Here is a 17,855-nt window from a genome sequence, read left to right as displayed (position 1 = left end):
CTCATACTGCTTCTTCCGAACTTCTGTTATTTGTGTGGAATCCCAGTTGAAGTACTACCTCATTTTGTAAATGGTCTCCCCAAAGGTGATGTCTTCAGGTGGGGAATCACCTTCTAGACAGTCCTCTTCAGGAGAGCAATATCCTAAGGGAGAAGCCAGTTGTGAGGAATATGAAAGGGACTCATCTGAAGAGGAAGATGAAGAATCTTCTTCAGGTGTCAGTGGATGGGGCAAGGGGCCAAAAGAAGCAGGCCTGGGACTCAAAGCTGTCAGACTAGGAGGAGTCTGTGAGGAAGTAGGCCTGAGGGCCATAAAGGCCTGGAAAAGAGACTGAGAGAATACCTGCCAATCAGGAATACCTTCTGAAGGAGTAGCCAAATGCTTAGACTTCTGTTTCTTTTTTAGAGAAGGAGTCTTTGGTCTGGGCTGAGCACGCGTAGGCCTAGGATATGAGGACACCAGAGAATTAGAAGAGCTTCCATCAATTATGGAAGTTGCCATAAGTCGTTCAGGCGAACCTGGTTCCACCAACATCAGAAGCCAATGTAGCTGGTACCTCTGTGGATGTGCAGGCTGGAGAAACTAGGGCAGCATCAAAAACAGTACCCACCAAAGTCGCCAAAGCCATCAGGGGTACCTCAGTCCCTAGAACAGTGGCTGGCGGGACGTCCGAACCCAGAGGCGCAGGTGCTTTTTCCAACCTTGCTACTTTGGCCTTTTTTCCTCGACAGTTCGGCCGATACAGGAGGCGTTGCTTCCATATTCAAAGCAAGTCACTTAAGAAGTTGGTTTTCCACAAATAAGTTTAGGGCTGCTAGCAGCTGCGCAGAGTTTTAGAGAAGAACAACTGGCAAATGGAATACACTTTCTAGTAGTGGGAAGGCCCTAAACAAAAGAGGCAGAGGTCATGGCTGTCTTTGTGTGGGATTTGACATCCACACTTACATTTTCCCTTCCTAGATGATATAAATAGAATCAGTTTAAGGAAAGAACAAAAAAACAGCAATGAGAATAGAAAATATTCCCCCAACAGGGTACTTATCTTTTTGAAGACACTGGCGTGGAGCAGAAATAGCGAGCCAACATTCGAATGGTGGCAAAAAAGTTCTGACGTCTGTGCGTGCGGACGTCACATTTGTGGACCACGGTTTATGGTACCTAAGTGTGACGTCCCACGCACCATACAGCAGACAGGCCTTTTGTATATGGGCCGAATGTTTGGGTCACCTCAGACAAAGGATCCATCATGTTTAGAATACTGCAACATGAGAATAGAAGGACATCATAAGATCAAAGTTTTGAAACTTTAAAAGTGTAATAAATAAAAAAATAAAAACAAAAACTTTTTTTTTCTGTTTTTGCAAGGGGGGGGGCAAGCCCCCTGAACCCCCCACACTCCCTGCTAAATAAATATAGCAACTCCGAGATTGCACTACAGTAAGGAAAATGGTAAATTTCCTGTTCTGTGGTGTACGGCAATCTCTATTCAAAACATTCAAAGTTTCAAAACTTTGATCTTATGGTCTCGACTATTTGCAGTTCGAAGTTTTGAAACTTCGAGCCAGGTCTACATTCAGTCATCAAATGAGAAATCCATCAAACCTCTGTTCATCTAACTTAAAACACTGAACTTTCACTTCACCGAATGTTCGATTATTTAATATTTTACCCAAGGAAAAGTGACAGTGGACCAACATGCATTCCGAAAACACACACCGCACTATATCAAACCCACCCAGGTGGTGGGCTAAGACCCCACACCCCCCTACTTATACATATCAACTCTGAGATGGCACCACAGTGAGTAAAAGGGCGAATTTCCTAATGCTGGTCAACAAACTCCGTTCCCTGGGTAAAATATTCGATGACTGAATGCTCAGTGAAGTGCAAGTTCAATGTTTTAAGTTCGATGAACAGAGGTTCGATGCATTTCTCAGTCAATGAATTTCAATTCAATTGAATTTAAGCCATATGACTACCTTATGTTGTTTTTTTTCTTTCTTACTGTTAATATCTACCAGATTTTAAGTCTTCAGTTTGCTATGCTACCTGTATATAAGACTAAGTATCGTAATTGCACTCTTATTGTATACAATGTCAATACCTACTACTACTGTAAGAACTGTCTTCTAGAAGCATTGTTATACAAGATTATTGGTCTTGTCTCCCACATGACCAATTTATTCTGTTCTAGTCTTTTTACCATTATGAATGTCTGTTAATATTTTTTTGTTTACTGCATTATACAATTTTCTTCTACTAACAAAATAGTTTACTAACAATGGAGCTTTTTACCCCGGGCCTTAATTAAAAGGGTTTTATGCCCAGTCGGACCCTCCCAGTAAACAAATGTAAAATAAATAAATAAAAAATAAACCATACACCCTTCTAAAACATTCTGTCTTGCCTCTTAATGCAAATCCTTCATTTTCCTCCTTTTTTCTTCTTCTGTCAAGTTAATTTCCAAATGTGTTTTGTAGCTCTTTATATAACGCTACTACTAATTAATGATACTGTTTAAATATTGTATATTTGTTGACTACTTGCATACCTCTGTTTACTATGTCCTTTTTGTTAACACTGGCATTTTTCTGTAGCTTTCCTTCCCAGGCCTCCAATGAAAAGGGATAGCTTTCTGCGCAGTTGGACTATCTCAGTAAATAAATGCAATAAACAAGTCTATTAATGTCGGGACCTTTACATGAAAATAAAGAATGTGCAAAGGTGGCTTGAAAAAGATAATCCTCTGAGTCAAGTTCCTAGACGTCTTCTAATTTATGGAGCTTGTAGGGTATTGCAGCCATGGCACCAGTCAAGCTGGGGATGCTACCATGGAGTAGTGTGAGGATTTCAAGTAGGGGAACACATACTCCTGCAAGGCTAACACGCCACCAACCACTACGGTAAACATTCTGGGTAAAAACCAGAGCACAGACATAACAGCACCCTAAATTTTAAACCAGAAGGGGTATGATCCCCAGAAAGTAAACATCTAGAACTTCACACACCGGACGTGTTTAATGAAATGCTGAGGGTGAAGTCAGGGAAGTATCCCCCATGCTTTGGAATAAGGAAAAGGGGAAAGTAGAATCAACTCTCTCAGGAGATACAATCTCTACAGGCCTTCTGACGAGTACACTCTCGGGTGTTTGAAAAACTCTGTAGAGTATGATTTATCCTTCAGTGGAATTTTTTGCTAGTAGAGGACCTATGAATTCTAAACAACAAACATCCAGGACAACATCTACAAACCAACTTTTTTTGTGATGAATCTCCAAATTAGGGTAAACTTCAAGAACCAGCCTCCCATGGGTAGTCCTCAATGGTTCCTTATTATGTGTTCGAAGACGCAAATGTTCGAATGCATCTTTACCGAACTTACAAAAGCGAAAATTTAAAATGGCGAAGTTGCATGTAAGCGGTTTCTTTCCCTGGGAAAGAAATTGCTTGGCCACCTCTGTTACTTTGCCGTTTTCCCCACTGTAGTGTGATCTCAGAGGTGGTATATTTAGTTGGGGGGGTGGGGGCCACAGCCCCCCACATTGGGTGGGGTGGGGTGGGAAACCCCCCACTTTGTTTAGTTTGTAGTGATGTGTTTTTGTTACCGGGCTAAGTGATTTCTTTCCCAGGGAAAGAACTTGCTTATATGCCCCTTCGTTATTCTGCATTTTTACTCATCAGTTCGGTAAAGACGCATTCAAAATTTTGCGTCTTCGACGATATAATAGGGACCCATCCTCAACAGAAGTCAGGACTGCTTAGATGGCAGAAGCACTCTTCACAGAAACTTGCCCCACATACTTGGAGGCAGCTCTGCCTCTTTCTCAGGCTCCTTCCTCATTCATAATGCAGGCTTCTTTTTTCTAAAGAACTGGAAGAGAGGGTAAAAGAAGCAGAAAGGACTACAGCCTCATAAAGAAATATCTGGTGCAGTCAATGTTTGTTTCCTCTTTTGAAACTCCTCATCCAGCTCCTGGAAGATCTGGTAAAAAACGGCACTACAAAGAAACCAGCATCGACAGTAATTAAAAGCACAAACAAAGATGGGTGATGCCATGCTACCCAGTTCAGTCATATGCAGGTACCCGCTTTCCTAACAATCACAATCCAAAATAAAACACACAAAAAAAAACACATTAGAAGTCATGATAAAGGCAGTCTCCAAAGCCTCCTTGAATGCAAACCCAGGGATCTCTCACAGATTTTCTAGAATCAGATCCACTTGGTTGGAGAGGAATCTGTATAGCTGAAACAAAGCAAATTAAGGTACCCAAGTCCCAAGGCAGCAGAGGAGAAAAACCTCTTCCTTACTCTGTATAAAACATTAAACTCTAATTCAAAGTGTAAAGGTACTATGGTTTACGGGACTTATACTGTATCAAGTGTGTCATAGAACAGTCTACCTAAGATGCTTAGCAAGGATGTCATGCCACTCCGTCAAGGGATTATAGACAGTATTTGTTTTCCTGGGAGGAATCCAAATGCTTTCACACTGGAAAACTGGCATCCTTTGTGAAAAGCTTCAAATAAATGATGACCTAACATTCTTCACCCTCCATGCCCAGTAAATGTATTTATCAAAAGAAGGTAGATGAGCTACAGGCTAGTTCACAGTGGACTTTATAATCCTGTCCACTGTCCCACAGATGAGGTCATCTGGGGAAACCATAAAAAGGGAAGTCTCATTGTCCTTGTCTACCTTAGATACAAGGGACTCTGTACCAAATAACTATGTACCAAATAACTTGTTCACCAGGAAAGTGAGACAGAGATGTGACGAGTGAGACAGACCATGCCTTACTCCCCTAGCAGGAGTACCCTAAGCTCACTTACCATTCAAAGTTATCACTACACAATATGCATTCACCAGGAGGGTGGCTGCAGTGGTGCAGCAGTTAGCATTGCCACCTTACAGTAAGAGGTTTTCTGATTCAATCCTCGGCTGGGGTGCCATCTGTGCAGAGTCTGCATGTCCTCCCTTTGGTCACGTGGGTTTCCTTCTGGTGCTCTGGTTTTCTCCCACATCCCAAAGACATGCTGTAGGTGGATTGGACACTCCAAATTGGCCCTAAGAGTGACTGCGTGCATGTGTGTTGTCTTCTGTGGAAGGTTGGGCACCGGGCTGGCAGCTCGACAGCGTAAAACTCCACTGCCAATCATGAGCAGAAAAGGTGATCCACTGTGGCAACCCCTAACTGGGAAAAGCCAAAAGAAGAAGAATATGCATCCACCTTGTGTCCAATGAAAGGGCATCAGTGTTACAGGAAATAGATGACAGAAGTGGTACACTGTTGTGAAAAGCCTGAGAAGGGCCTGGCAATGGTTTCAGCTCATGTTTCCCAATGGTGCTCTCCAACAACCAAGAAGACAAGTCCCACTTGACATCAAGGAAAAATCATCAGTCAGAGTGGAAAATCTTCAGGACTTTCTTGCCAAACTACACAACAAGAAATAACTATCAAACTACTTCCCAATAATAACATTCTACAACAAAAGGGATGGAGGGTGGGTGCGGCTACTGTAGCAGTGAGAAATTCAAACATCTTCTGCTATGGGTAAATGTAACTTATACAACTGTGCAATTTTCATCATTTCCACTGCTGCAGTAGCTCGTGTGTACCAGCTAGAAATATGTATCTGCTTGAGCACTGGCAAAAGGACAAGGACATTCAGAAATAAGTTAAGCAAACTTATCACAAAGACAGTGCCTTGGAACCAAATCATTAAAAAAAAAAAGGAACGAGGGCTATGAAAGCATCAAATAAGAAGAAATAACCTGGTCAGTGAGGAAGGAAGGCTTATAGGTGCCATCAGTGGAAGTATTTCCAGTACCCCTCAGTGATTTCATGTGCGATACAGCCATGCGCAGAATGGTGAGTTTGTCTGGTTTACGTGCTAGAGCACTGCATGTAGGCACCATGTCAGATAGTTCTGTTATGTACGCTGTCATCTTGTTCCTGCGTCGTCGTTCAATCTCACTGTGGTTCTCCCTGTAGAAAAAGTAAGGCTCAGAATTAATCACTACAAAAATAAAATATTACACAAATGGTTTTCAAATACAAAACCATAACAAAGTAACATCACCAAAGGTCAAAGAAGAAATGATGAAAGCAAAAGTACACACATCTAAATTACAGTGAGGTATGAAATTTGTTTGACTAACTTGTACATTAAGATCTATAAATTCATCCATTAAAAGCTATAACAAGAAGTAAAGTAAAACAAATATTTATTAAAAACAGCACCTGAAGAAAACAGCAAAAATCATCTGAAAAGCATGCTACTCTGGTTTTATAGAGGAATAAAGCCCTAACAATGACCCAGCCAACCCAGGTTCAATTAATGACTTGGGTGACTGATGGAACAGTGAGGGATGGGATTGCCTGTCCTGGATAGGAGGGAGCTCATCGATGAAGCTCCCTTCCCTAAGGGAAGGTGTGGCCCACAGGTGGGAGTTATCCTAGGACACAATCGACAAAAGTGTGAGGGTAGTCGAAAGGGAAAACAATTAGGGCATATAAAAAGAAACCACCACCATAAGGAAAAACATATGACCAAGCCCTCAGGATGCCCTTAAGATCCACAAATGGACCCAGAAAACACCAGAATAGTCTGCATCGGTAGGGGGATAGCTGTTAAACCAGACACAGCTGCAAGGCACTGGGTACTGGACAGTATCGTGAGGTCAGATGGGTAAATAAAAATTACCTGAAAAGTAGGACAAATTAAGTCCCTACACATCACAGGAATTCAAGAATACCTTTTTTCCTGTTCAACAACTTCATCCACACTAGAACTAAGCATCACTCTCCTACAAGAACAGAGCCTGTGTTGTATAGAACTGCTGGAGCAACTTTTTACTCATGTTAAGCCCACTATTTCTAGGATGCAAAACAAGGAACTAATTCATAACTTCCAAATTTTCAAGGGCCTCTCATTGAACACCAGCAACACCCAAAGACACTGAAGAAGTCATTTTGCTCTATGCAAGAAGTACATTATCTGCTGTATTCTTTCATCCCCACAACATGACTGCTCAGTAGATATGCCACTAAGGTTAGCTACATGCTAGCTATACTCAAACATAGCTGGTTCAACCAGCACCCTGGACCAGTACTAGGAACCAGTGCCCCTCCTGCCTCAGCTCTTCAAGTGAAGAGAAAAAAAAACACTTCATTGTAATAAACCAATACATGTAAGTGATCAGCTTATTAGTTAGATATATGACCTCCCTCCACCAGTTCTTCCATAGAAGAGTAAAAAAGAAAAAAATGGACATTCCTTCTACTGTCTGCTGGCACACCAACCAGGTGGCCAGCTGCATGACATGCCTCCCCTCACTTCTGCCCCAGCCATTGATGTCCCATTTCTGTGCCCTGCTCCCTAACACTCTTTTATTATTTAAAAATAATAACCTGGTGCACTTGGGCATTCTGAGGCAGTGTACTAAATGCCTCATGTACACAGACAACCCCCCCTATCCTTACCTCCCAACACTCATACTTGTTTGAGGAGCACTTATATTACCAAATTGGAAGCTATGCACTCTCCAGCCAAGACCGGACTAGCTGATCAAGAGGAAAAGGTCAACACTTGCACCACACCACATGGAACACACAGCCCTCCAGAATACCCACCATCACAGCTCACACACAGCTCACACACAGAAACACAAACCACACACCCACCTTCACAGAGGCTCTCAATACAAATTTGCCCAAACAGAGACCTCCAAGGCAGACATGCAATCAACCACCACAACATAACACCTACCACAGAACACATAGCTCACCTCCACAGTGTGCCCCTCAACATAAGCGAAAACGGCAAAACACTTTGCCCAATATTCTAATCATAGATTCATAGGTAGGTACTAGGCTACTGGCCCCTAGGGCCTATATAAGCCTAGCCAAAAGGTACCCTGGCTTTCGCCACCCAAGAAAATAATTTTCCTATTCCCCCTGTCGAGCAGAGCCACAGAAGTGATCCCCGGGGTGAATTTCCTATTTCCCATCCAGTCATCAAGATTTTTCTTGAAGAGTGCTAATGAGGAGCTTTGTTTGTTATAGATAGGTAGTTTGTTTCAGAGTATGGGAAGTCTCTGGGACAGGAATCTATCCCTCCAGCATGTTCTGTTTATTGTGGTGACAAGGTTTAGATCCCTAGAGCGTGTAGCTCAGAGGGCTTGGGATTTCTTTACGTGGAGCATGTCCAACAGCTCTGGGTATGACATAGCTTTGTATGTTAGGCAGAGATCGCCTCTGAGTAGACGATATGCGATGGAGTAAAGCTGGAGTTTTTTGGGACGGTCTGCATAGGGCATCTGTTTGAGGCCGGTAATCCTGTTTGTGAGGTATTTCTGCGGCCTTTTCAGTTGTTGTAGATGTTTTGTGAGGTACATACCAAAAGGGGTAATACCATAATGGGTCTAATGAGTGATGAGTAGAGGGGAACAATTACCTATTTTTTCCTGGATGAGAAACCTTTTGTGATGAGGTGTGCCACATAAAAGGATTTCTTGACTACTGTTGCAATGTGATTATCAAAGGAGAGACTACTGTCCACCTGTGTCCCAAGGTCTATTATCACACTTTCAGTGTTAAATAGACTAATGTCTATGTGGTAGTTAATGGGTACAGAGTTTTTACCAAAAGGGATGACAATGCACTTTTTGGCATTGAGCTTGAGGCCATGGCTTTAATACGAGACATCTGTCTCAGTATGGCCCTTTTGTAGGATGCCCACATCATTAGGAGTTTCGATTATGGCTCCTAGTTTGCAGTCAAATGTGAACATCATTAGCCAAAGACCTTCTGTGTTAGCCTGTACTTCAGAGAAGTAGATACCAAACAGGAGAGGACCCAGGATTGAACCCTGTGGTACTCCACTTGTCAGTGGTCTGAAGTCGGATTTGGAGTCTGCTACTTTCACAGTGTGGGTTCCGTCAGTGAGCCAGTTGGCAACCCATCTTGTGACATAGCAATTTATACCTAGTTTAGTGAGTTTATCTATAATTCCAGAGTGGGGGGTGATGTTGAAAGCCTTGGCAATAGCTAGATAGGCTGTGTGAACCACCTTACCCCTCATCTACGGCTTTGGTGACTGCTTCAAAGAAGTCTACCAGGTTTAGGGGACAATATCTGCCTTTTACAAACCTGAACTGGGTGGAGTCCAGAGTTTGGGGATTAACAATGTCTTTGTTTATAAGTTCCATGATGATATGTTCCATTGCCTTGCAGACCAGGCTCGTCAGGCTAATGGGGTGGTAGTTCCCAGGGTCCGTGGTGGATCCCCCTTCGTGCAGTGGGATAACTGTCACTGTGCACCATTCAGTGGGCACAAAGCCTGTGGTGAGGATATGACTGAACATGGTACTTAGGTGGGGTGCCAGTTCATTCTGTAGTTCGTGTAGAATGCAGCCTTGGATGTTGTCAGGTCCTATGGATGCTGTGTTCTTGGCTTTGGAGAGTGTGGTTTTTACCTGTAGAGTCATGATTACAGGAACTTTGCATTCTTCCGGTATAGAGATGAGACCTTTAAGGGGTAAGAGGGGGGTAAAGTTAGCACTGAACCTGGCAATGTCAGTTGGTTCTGTATATTTAGTGCCATTGTGCTGTAACTCAGAGCAGATCTGAGTGTTGCCATTGAGATTCTTGACATAGCTATAGAATGCTTTGTGGTTGTCTTTATAAATAGTGTAAATTTTGTTTTCGTAACTAGCTTTGGAGGATTTTATGAGGGATCTTAAGCTTCTTACTGAGGCTGACCAGGGAGTTCCTCCAATGATGGGATTTTACTCTTTTCTGCAGCAGTTTCTTTCTTCTGTTGTAGAGTTTGTTTATGGCAGGGGACCACCAGATTGGCTTCCTTTTTTTGGAGGACAGCATGATCCATGCACTCATGTAAGTGCTTTTAAACTGCATTTGTGTAGGATTCATCAGTTGTACCTATACTGTCCGCCTGCATGGGTGTCGTGAAGCTTGCAATTTCTGTCTTAAGAAGCGTGAAGTTGGCTTTGGAAAAATTTTTTACGGTGGTTTCCCTAATGCGGGGGTGGGGACAGGATGTGGATGTCTAGGGTGATTAGCTTGTGGTTGGATCTGACCAATGAGGAATTGACCTCTGGTGTGGAACACCGGTCGCCCATGTTGGTAATGACCAGGTCTAGGATACTGCTGCCCCTGGTGGGGGTGTGGATAAGTTGATCCAAGTTATTGGAATTTATGAATTCCAGAAAACCTTGAGCAAAAGAGTTGGTACATGAGTAGTTTTCCCAGTTAATGGTGGGGTAGTTGACATCGACCATTATTAGGGTGTTAGGTTGTACCCTAATATTTTCCAGTGTATTAAGAAATGAGGAGTGGGAATCCGGGGGCATAGTGGGGGATCTGTAGCAAGCTACAATTTGGATTGCGGTCCTGCCCAGAGTTAGTTGCACTTGGATAATCTCGGATGTATTACGCTGAGCAACTAACCTGGAGGTTTGGATATCCTTAATGAATATGAGCACGCCACCGCCTTTAGTGTTTCGGTCCAGGTTAGGTGGCTGAAAGGTGTGGTATGAATTATAACCTGGTAATGCAGGGGTGCTCTCTGGAGCCTTGAACCAGGTCTCTGTCACTGCACAGATGTCGATGTTCTCCATTTTAAAGAGTGCCTCGAGTGAGTGCATTTTGAGGTTTAGACTTCTAGCATTGAATAGCATTACCCTCAGATTCTGCTTCTTGTACCTGCTATGGTGGTGAATTTGTCATTTGAACCTTGCCTGAAAAAGGAACTATAGGGTTAGCAAGAGCCTTAGCCAGTATCTGTAATCCCAAGGGCGACAGGTGCAGGCCATCTCTGGCAAAGCATCGTGGTCTGTCGATCATGTCATCCCAAGCAGACAGATACTGGATCCCCTTAGAATGACACCAGAAGCTTAACCAATTGTTGAAGTCAATCATTTTGTCCTTGTATTGTGATATCACTCTGGGTAATGGCAGGATGCTACTCGGGGCTAGGGTCATACCTGCCTGGGGTACAAGATCGGAGAGCTCCTCCATGTCTCTCTTCATGTAGTCCAGGAAGGTACATCTCAGGTCATTCACACCAACATGGCCAATGACAGAGTCATATTTGTACTTGTTGTGGAGTGTTCTGAGTGCATGCGTTATGTGGCAGATCCTGGGACCCAACAGATAGCTGAGAGTAACTTTCGCCTTGTTTAGCCTGGTGAGTGGAACATTACTGTGCTTGACTATAGAGTCACCTATTACTAGAGTGTTTGGTATGTTGTCATGCCTTATGGACTGTGGTTGGATGGCACACTGAGTTTGTGGGCTATGTGTCATTTGGGTTGTGTTGGGGTGCGTGGAGGTTGCTTGCGTTTCTGCTTTGGAGGTCTTTATTGCTTGGGAAGATTTTTATTGAGAGCCTCCGTGAATGTAGGTGTGTGTTTTGTGTTACTATGTGTATGTTTTGGTGGTGTAGGTTTTGAGGGACTATGTGATGAGTGTGGTGTGGTGTAAGTGTTTACCCTCTCCTCTTGATTGTCTAGTCCAGTCTTGGGTGAAGAGAGCTTTGCTTCCAGTTTGGCTATATAAGTGCATCTCTCACAGGTTGTAGTGTTGGGTGGTAGGAGGAGAGGGTTGTCTGTGTACATGAGGCAATTGCTGCATTGCCCCAAGATGCCCAGATTCATCAGGTAGACAGGAGAAAACAACGTGAGCTGACCCATAGACATGCCTGGATAGGTGCTTATTTATTAAGTACTAAAAACTGTTTTCCTATAAACAAGTGAGGAAGGTTGAGTGCTGTAGTAATCTGCAGCTTACTTACTGCTTATAATGATTTATGAACAAGTGCTGAGCTCAAAGAAACAGATTTAAGTGCTAAAACTAAAAAACTGGCTAGTTCTAAGAGAAAATTTGAAGAGCAAACTTTATGGTGCCGGGAATATTTTAATCCTAGCTAAGCGGCGATGCATAAAGTGTATTTTTTTTTAAATATAACAGTAGCAAATGAACAAACTGATTTAAACAAATTAACTAATAAAAAGCTAAAAACTAAGCCCTGTTCCAGCAGTCTTTGATCAGACAAGTTCTAACTGCACACTCCTGCCACTAGGTTGCAGGAGCACCTTCTCCAGAAAAAGATGGCCTGGATTAGTGTTTAAGTTGTACAAACAAAGCTAGAGTCAGCAGGCCTGAACAGTGAAGATCACAAATGTTCTTAATGTAAAACAGCTGGTCTGAAGCCTAAGTGTTTAAACAAAAGGCTTAAAATAACAGTTGCAATTTAATCAGACTACTAACAAGCAATAATAAATTCAGCAGAATAAATGCAATTAAGTACTTTTAAGAACAGGCAGCAAAAGCAAAAGCTAAATAAAGTAATAAAGGAAGAAATACAATAACAGTAAAAGCAGGTGAATAAAGTGCAATTTTTTTTATAAAAATAGAAAACAAGCAAATTGATTTAAACAAATTACCCAATTAACCAGTAAACAAGCTAAAAATGGAGTGCTGTTCCAGCAGTCTTCAATCAGACAAGTTGAAACTGCACACTCCTGCCACTAGGGTGCAGGGGAACCTTCTCCAAAAAAGATGGCCTGGATTAGTGTTTAAGTTGTACAAACAAAGCTAGATTCAGCAGGCCTGAATATAGTCTATGCTACAGCAAACAAGATGCACCAATTTCAGAAAGAAACAGTTCAAATAAGCAGGCACAATAAGCCTTTGACCATAAATTCAAAGCTCAGAAGGGCAGAATCTAGCCTCTCCTCCCACAAGAGTGCAGACCACAAACCTTCTTAATGTAAAATAACTGACCCGAAGCCCAAGTGCTTAAACCAGAACTAATACACTTTTAGAATAACAGACACTGAGCCTTCAATCAGCAATTCCCAACTTAGAAGGATGTAAGCTACCTGTCCTGCCACAAGAGTACAGACCACATTCCTTCTTAATGTAAAACTGATGGTCTGAAGCCCAAGTGCTTAAACCAACATGCTTAGAATAGCAGTTACAATTTAATCAGGCTACTACCAAGCAGTAATAAATGCAGCAGAATAAATACAATTGAGTACTTCTAAGAAGAGGCAAAAGCAAAATAAGGTAATAAAGTAGGAAGAAACACAAATACAGTAAAAGCAGATGAATAAAGTGCAATTTTTTTAGTAAAGTGCAAGGAGAGAGGAAGTGGGTTGGCCTTCTGAAATGTTCTCTCTGTAGTAAGCAGTGTTGACACTAGACTGGGAGGGGTGTCCCAGATCAAATTTACAGCAGGGGCGGGCAAAGTACAGTTGTGTACACTTACAATAAATGTAGACGCTCGAGTGTATTCACTGTTGCAGTCATCATATTTGGGTTATCTGCTTGCTGTAGCCCTCAGTTGGCCTGATTATCAAAGTCTTGGGTCCCGCGTCGGTTGCTGTCTCATCTTCCATGACGTTAGGTAGTCAGGGGTATAAAGCATGCAGCCGACGCCATTATATCAGGTTTTTCTTCCCCAGATGTCAGGTGCCCCCCTAATGGGAAGCAATCAAATATATACAGAAGGTTATACCTCCAACAAAAAAGCAAATACATCAAAAAGCTTTTAAGCATAGTAAAAAGGAACAGAGGTATAGCCAAAAGAAGTCAGGGGGCTGGAGGGAGGGTAACCAGGACTGCATCCTTGAATACACTCAAACATCTACATTTATGGTAAGTGTACACAACTGCACTATGTCCTTCGTGTTTCACTGTTGCAGTCATCACATTTGGGTAGATTCCCAAAGCTAAGGATGGGAGGAAGAATTTAGATAGCATTAGGATCAGCTATAAGGCCCTGCAAGACTGCAGTGGCAAAACCAACTCTGGATTTAGAGAAAATAGGCAAATGGTAATGTTTGGTGAAAGTATGTACAGAACTCTAGGTAGCAGCTTCTAGGATGTCCCTAGTAGGGACACCTCTGAGAAAGGCTGTAGAGGCAGATGCAGCCTTGGTTGAGTGTGGTCTTATCCCCTGTGGGATAGGTTTTCCATGGTGCTTATAGCAGAAATGAATGCAATGGCCTATCCATTTAGAAATGGTTTGCTTTGAAATGGCCTTCCCCTCTGCCCCTGCAGCAAATGCCACCAGCAGTTGTTCAGATTTCCTTTGAGGTTTAGTCCTGTCCAAGTAAAATCTAAGTTGTCTGTGCACATCTAAGGAGTGCAGAATCCGTTCCCATTTGTTCTGTGGATTAGAAAAAAGGATGGCAAATGAATGGACTGATTAAGAGCCACACTGGATACTACCTTGGGCATGAAGGAGGGATTGGTCCTGAGGGACACCCTGTCCGCATGAAAGGCTCCACTGCCATAAGGGCCTGTAATTCAGATACCCTTATTGCTGAAGTGATTGCTAAAAGGAAGGCTCTTTTCTAAGAAAGGAATTTTAACTCTGCACTTGCAGCTGGCTCAGAAGGAGGTAGAGTGAGTTTTCCAATACAAAGTTAAGGTCCCAGGCTGGAGTCGGGTCTCTCCTGGCTGGTCTTAGGTTTTTGGCCCCTCTGAGGAACTGCTTGAGCAGTGGATGAGAAAAGAAGGGTGGTTCTGTGTTGTAATGAGCTGAAATGGCTGACTGAATTTTGATGGAGGAAAAAGAAAGGCCCTTGTGAAGCATCTCAGTTAAATATTGAAGATTTTGAGGTAAAATGGGTGCAGCTCTGCCAATCTCTTGAGTTTGGTTCCAGGAACAGAATCTTTTCCATTTTTCAGCATAAGATTTTCTAGCTAAGGCCTCCTTGCCTCCAAAATGACATCCAACACTTGTCTATTGAGGGATGGTAATGGAGAGGTCAAGTAATTAGCCAGGCTGCCAGGTTCAGGGCTTGAAACTGAGGATGTAGAATCTGGCCCTCCTGCTGGGACAGCAGGGTAGGGTTAGGGAGGCAGGTGCCATGGTGCCAGCAATGACACACTGCGCAAGAGGGGGTACCAGTGCTGGCATGGCCAGTCTGGTGCAATCAGTATCGTCCTTGGTTTGTCCTGTTTGATCTTTAGTAGTAATGTGGAAAGGAGAGGCAGATGAGGAAAGGCATAAACTGATAGATTTTTCCAGTTGAAGGACAGGGCATCCAATTTCCAAGCTTGTTTGTGGGGGGGGGGTCCTTGTGCAGACTTTGTCCAATTGGTAGTTCTGGGGGAGGCAAACAGGTCTATATCTGGGCTCCCCCATTTGTTTATCAACATTTTGAAAGTCTTTGGTTACAGTTTCTGCTCGTGTGGGTCCATGAGATTTCTGCTTAGTTCGTCTGCCAGTGTATTTAGCTTTCCAGGCAGGAACTGAGCCTGTATATGCACTTGGCACCTCAAGGCTATGTTCTACAGAGCCATGGCTAGTCTGCAGAGGGGGTATGAATGAGTACCCCATTGCTTATGTACCACATAATAGTGGTGTTGTCCATCCTTACCATTAATTGTCCTGGAAGAATGTGGTCCTTGAAGGCTGTCAGAGCATTCTGTACAGCTAACATTTCTTTTTGACTGATATGCAGGCGCATTTGACCCGGGTTCCATTTGTCCTGAATGCTCTTCCCTGCCAGGTGAGCCCCCCATGCATAGTCTGATGCGTCTGTTGTTAGGGTTTGAGCGGCAGGGGATAAAGTGAATGGTAGTCCCTTATTTTGGTGGCAGGCCTCTGTCCACCAAAAGAAACTTAACTGTAGGCAATGTATGATAGGAATCATTGCTTCTAGATCCTGAGAAAGTTGGCACCATAGGCTTTTTAGATGCCATTGTAATTTCCTCATATGCAGTCTTGCATATGGAATTAGGAGAATGCAGGAGGCGATGAACCCCAAGGCTTGCAGTATTTGCCTTGCAGATAGCAGGGTTTTTGTGGCCATTAGTTTGAAGTAAGTTGTCAAATTAATTTGTTTCTCTGGGGTGAGGATGGCCATATGGGAAGTTGTGTTCAAGCTTGCTCCCAGGAATATAATTTGTTGACAGGGTACAAGATGTGACTTATTTTCGTATATGGTGTGCCCCAGACAAGTTAGCACCTTTTGTAGAAACGCCAGATGATTCAAAAGTATGTCCTGGCTTTCTGCCTGAATTAAGCAATCGTCCAGGTATGAGTATATTTGAATATTTCTTTTCCTGCAAAATGCAATGACTGGAGCAAGGCACTTTGTGAATACCCTGGGCGCAGTAGATAAGCCAAAGGGCAGTGCAGAGAACTGACAGTGCATGTAGTCTGCTTTGAAGCGTACGTATCTTCTGCAAGATTCCCTGATTGGGATGTGCAGGTAGGTTTCCTTTAAATCCAGTGTTGCCAACCATGCATCTTTGCCTAGCATAGGAAGCAACTGATGGAGAGTAAGCATCTCAAATTTTGGAATCACCAAAAAAGTGTTTAAGACAGAAAGGTCCAGGATAGGATACCATGAGTTGTCTTTTCTGGGTACCAGGAAAATTCTTGAGTAGAAACCTTGTCCCTTTTCCTCTTCTGGTCCAGTTTGAATAGCTTTTATGTTTAAGAGAGAGTACTTGCTTTTGAGCCTCTGCCCACTGATTTGGGGGTAGATCTGGCCAACCATTTGGGGTTGGTAACATGTGGAAGTGGAATCTATGTCCTTGGGAAACTGTATTTAAAACCCATTTGTCCTGGGTAATGAGTTCCCAGTTTTTTGCCTGCAGAGCAATCTTTCCCCCTAAAGGAGCAGTCAGTTGAGAAGTGTTTGGAAGTTTTAAAGTTAAGTCATTGAGACAGTTTACCACAGGGGGAGTCTTACTACTCCCTGATTTGGAAGTGGGAGCCCCCCACTGCTTAGTCCTGTTGGTAACCTGGGACTGAAGCCTGGGTATTTCGCTGGTCTGGGTTTGGACTGAGAAGGCCTGGAAGAGGCAGGAAAGGACCAATTCGTAGACGGCCAATGCCTACTAAACCTTGGAGGCTGTACTTGTAGGAAATCTTTAACAGTTTGCATAGATTTAGCTTTCTTGCCAAACAAGCGGCCCTGATTTAAGGGAGCATCCGGCAATTTAGCTTTAACATGATCAGGCAAGGATTGCTCCTTAAGCCAAGCATGCCTTCTAAGTACAGACCCAGTGACAGCAGCCCTGCAAGATCCCTCTAGTGAAGCAAAACCACACTGCAATGTTTTCCAACCTCTTCAGCAGAATGCATTAAATCCTGTAAATCCTTACTTTCAAAACTATCAGGAATCAACATCATTTTCTGTTTAAGCAATCCCATAACATGCTGCTGATACTTTAACATATGAAACTGGCAATTTAAGGCTCTAATGGCCAATGGCTGAATGGCCCCTATTTGGAGTAACTGAGAAATTTGCTTGTGAGCCTCTTTCCTTTGTGGAGGAGGAACGTCTGGCATGCCTTTGAATGGGGGCAATGTATGGAAATAAAACCTGTAACCATGGTGAATGATATCCAACACCCATCTGTCTTGAGTAATTAAATCCCAATTTTCTTTGAAAAGAGATAGTCTTCCTCCCAGAGGAGCTGCCAGACGAGAATCTACTGGCAGCTGAAAAGGCAGGTCATTGGGTCTGTTTACGAAAGGACTGACCCCTGCCCTCACCAGAAGTCTGAGCAGGTGAACTCCCTGTTCTAGGCCTAAAAGCACCTTGAGCTCTGCCCCTACCACGTCTAGACCTACCCCTAGACTGGGAATCATAAGCAGGATATGTCCATCCCTTAGTAGGCCAATTTCTACTAAACTTCGGTGGCTGCACCTGCAAAAAATCTTTAACAGTTTGCATAGACTTAGCTTTGTCCTCCATTTTCTTTAAAACTGCTTCCACAGGCGAACCAAACAACACATCAGGCTGTAAGGGAGCATCCAAAATCCTTGTCTTAACATGCTCAGCTAAATTCTGATCC

The 17,855-nt window shown here is 43.1% G+C and overlaps 1 protein-coding gene across 7 annotated transcripts in view; it reads right to left on the bottom strand.

Annotated features, from left to right (window-relative positions):
* The window catches only part of ARNT (aryl hydrocarbon receptor nuclear translocator), a 2,399,029-nt gene that overhangs the window by 1,749,580 nt on the left and 631,594 nt on the right, over window positions 1–17,855 (bottom strand). For all 7 annotated transcript variants that reach the window (XM_044080044.1, XM_044080045.1, XM_044080042.1 and 4 more), the window contains one exon: window positions 5,777–5,990. In XM_044080044.1, the coding sequence (XP_043935979.1) occupies window positions 5,777–5,990 (214 nt within the window). The remainder of the gene's footprint in view (window positions 1–5,776; window positions 5,991–17,855) is intronic.

The sequence above is a fragment of the Protopterus annectens genome, chromosome 8.part0 (genome assembly GCF_019279795.1).
Source record: "Protopterus annectens isolate FY-2018-M chromosome 8.part0, PAN1.0, whole genome shotgun sequence".
Taxonomy (NCBI): domain Eukaryota; kingdom Metazoa; phylum Chordata; order Ceratodontiformes; family Protopteridae; genus Protopterus; species Protopterus annectens.
The sequence above is the reverse complement of the archived record's forward strand: the minus strand, read 5'-3'. Positions and strand labels throughout refer to the sequence as shown.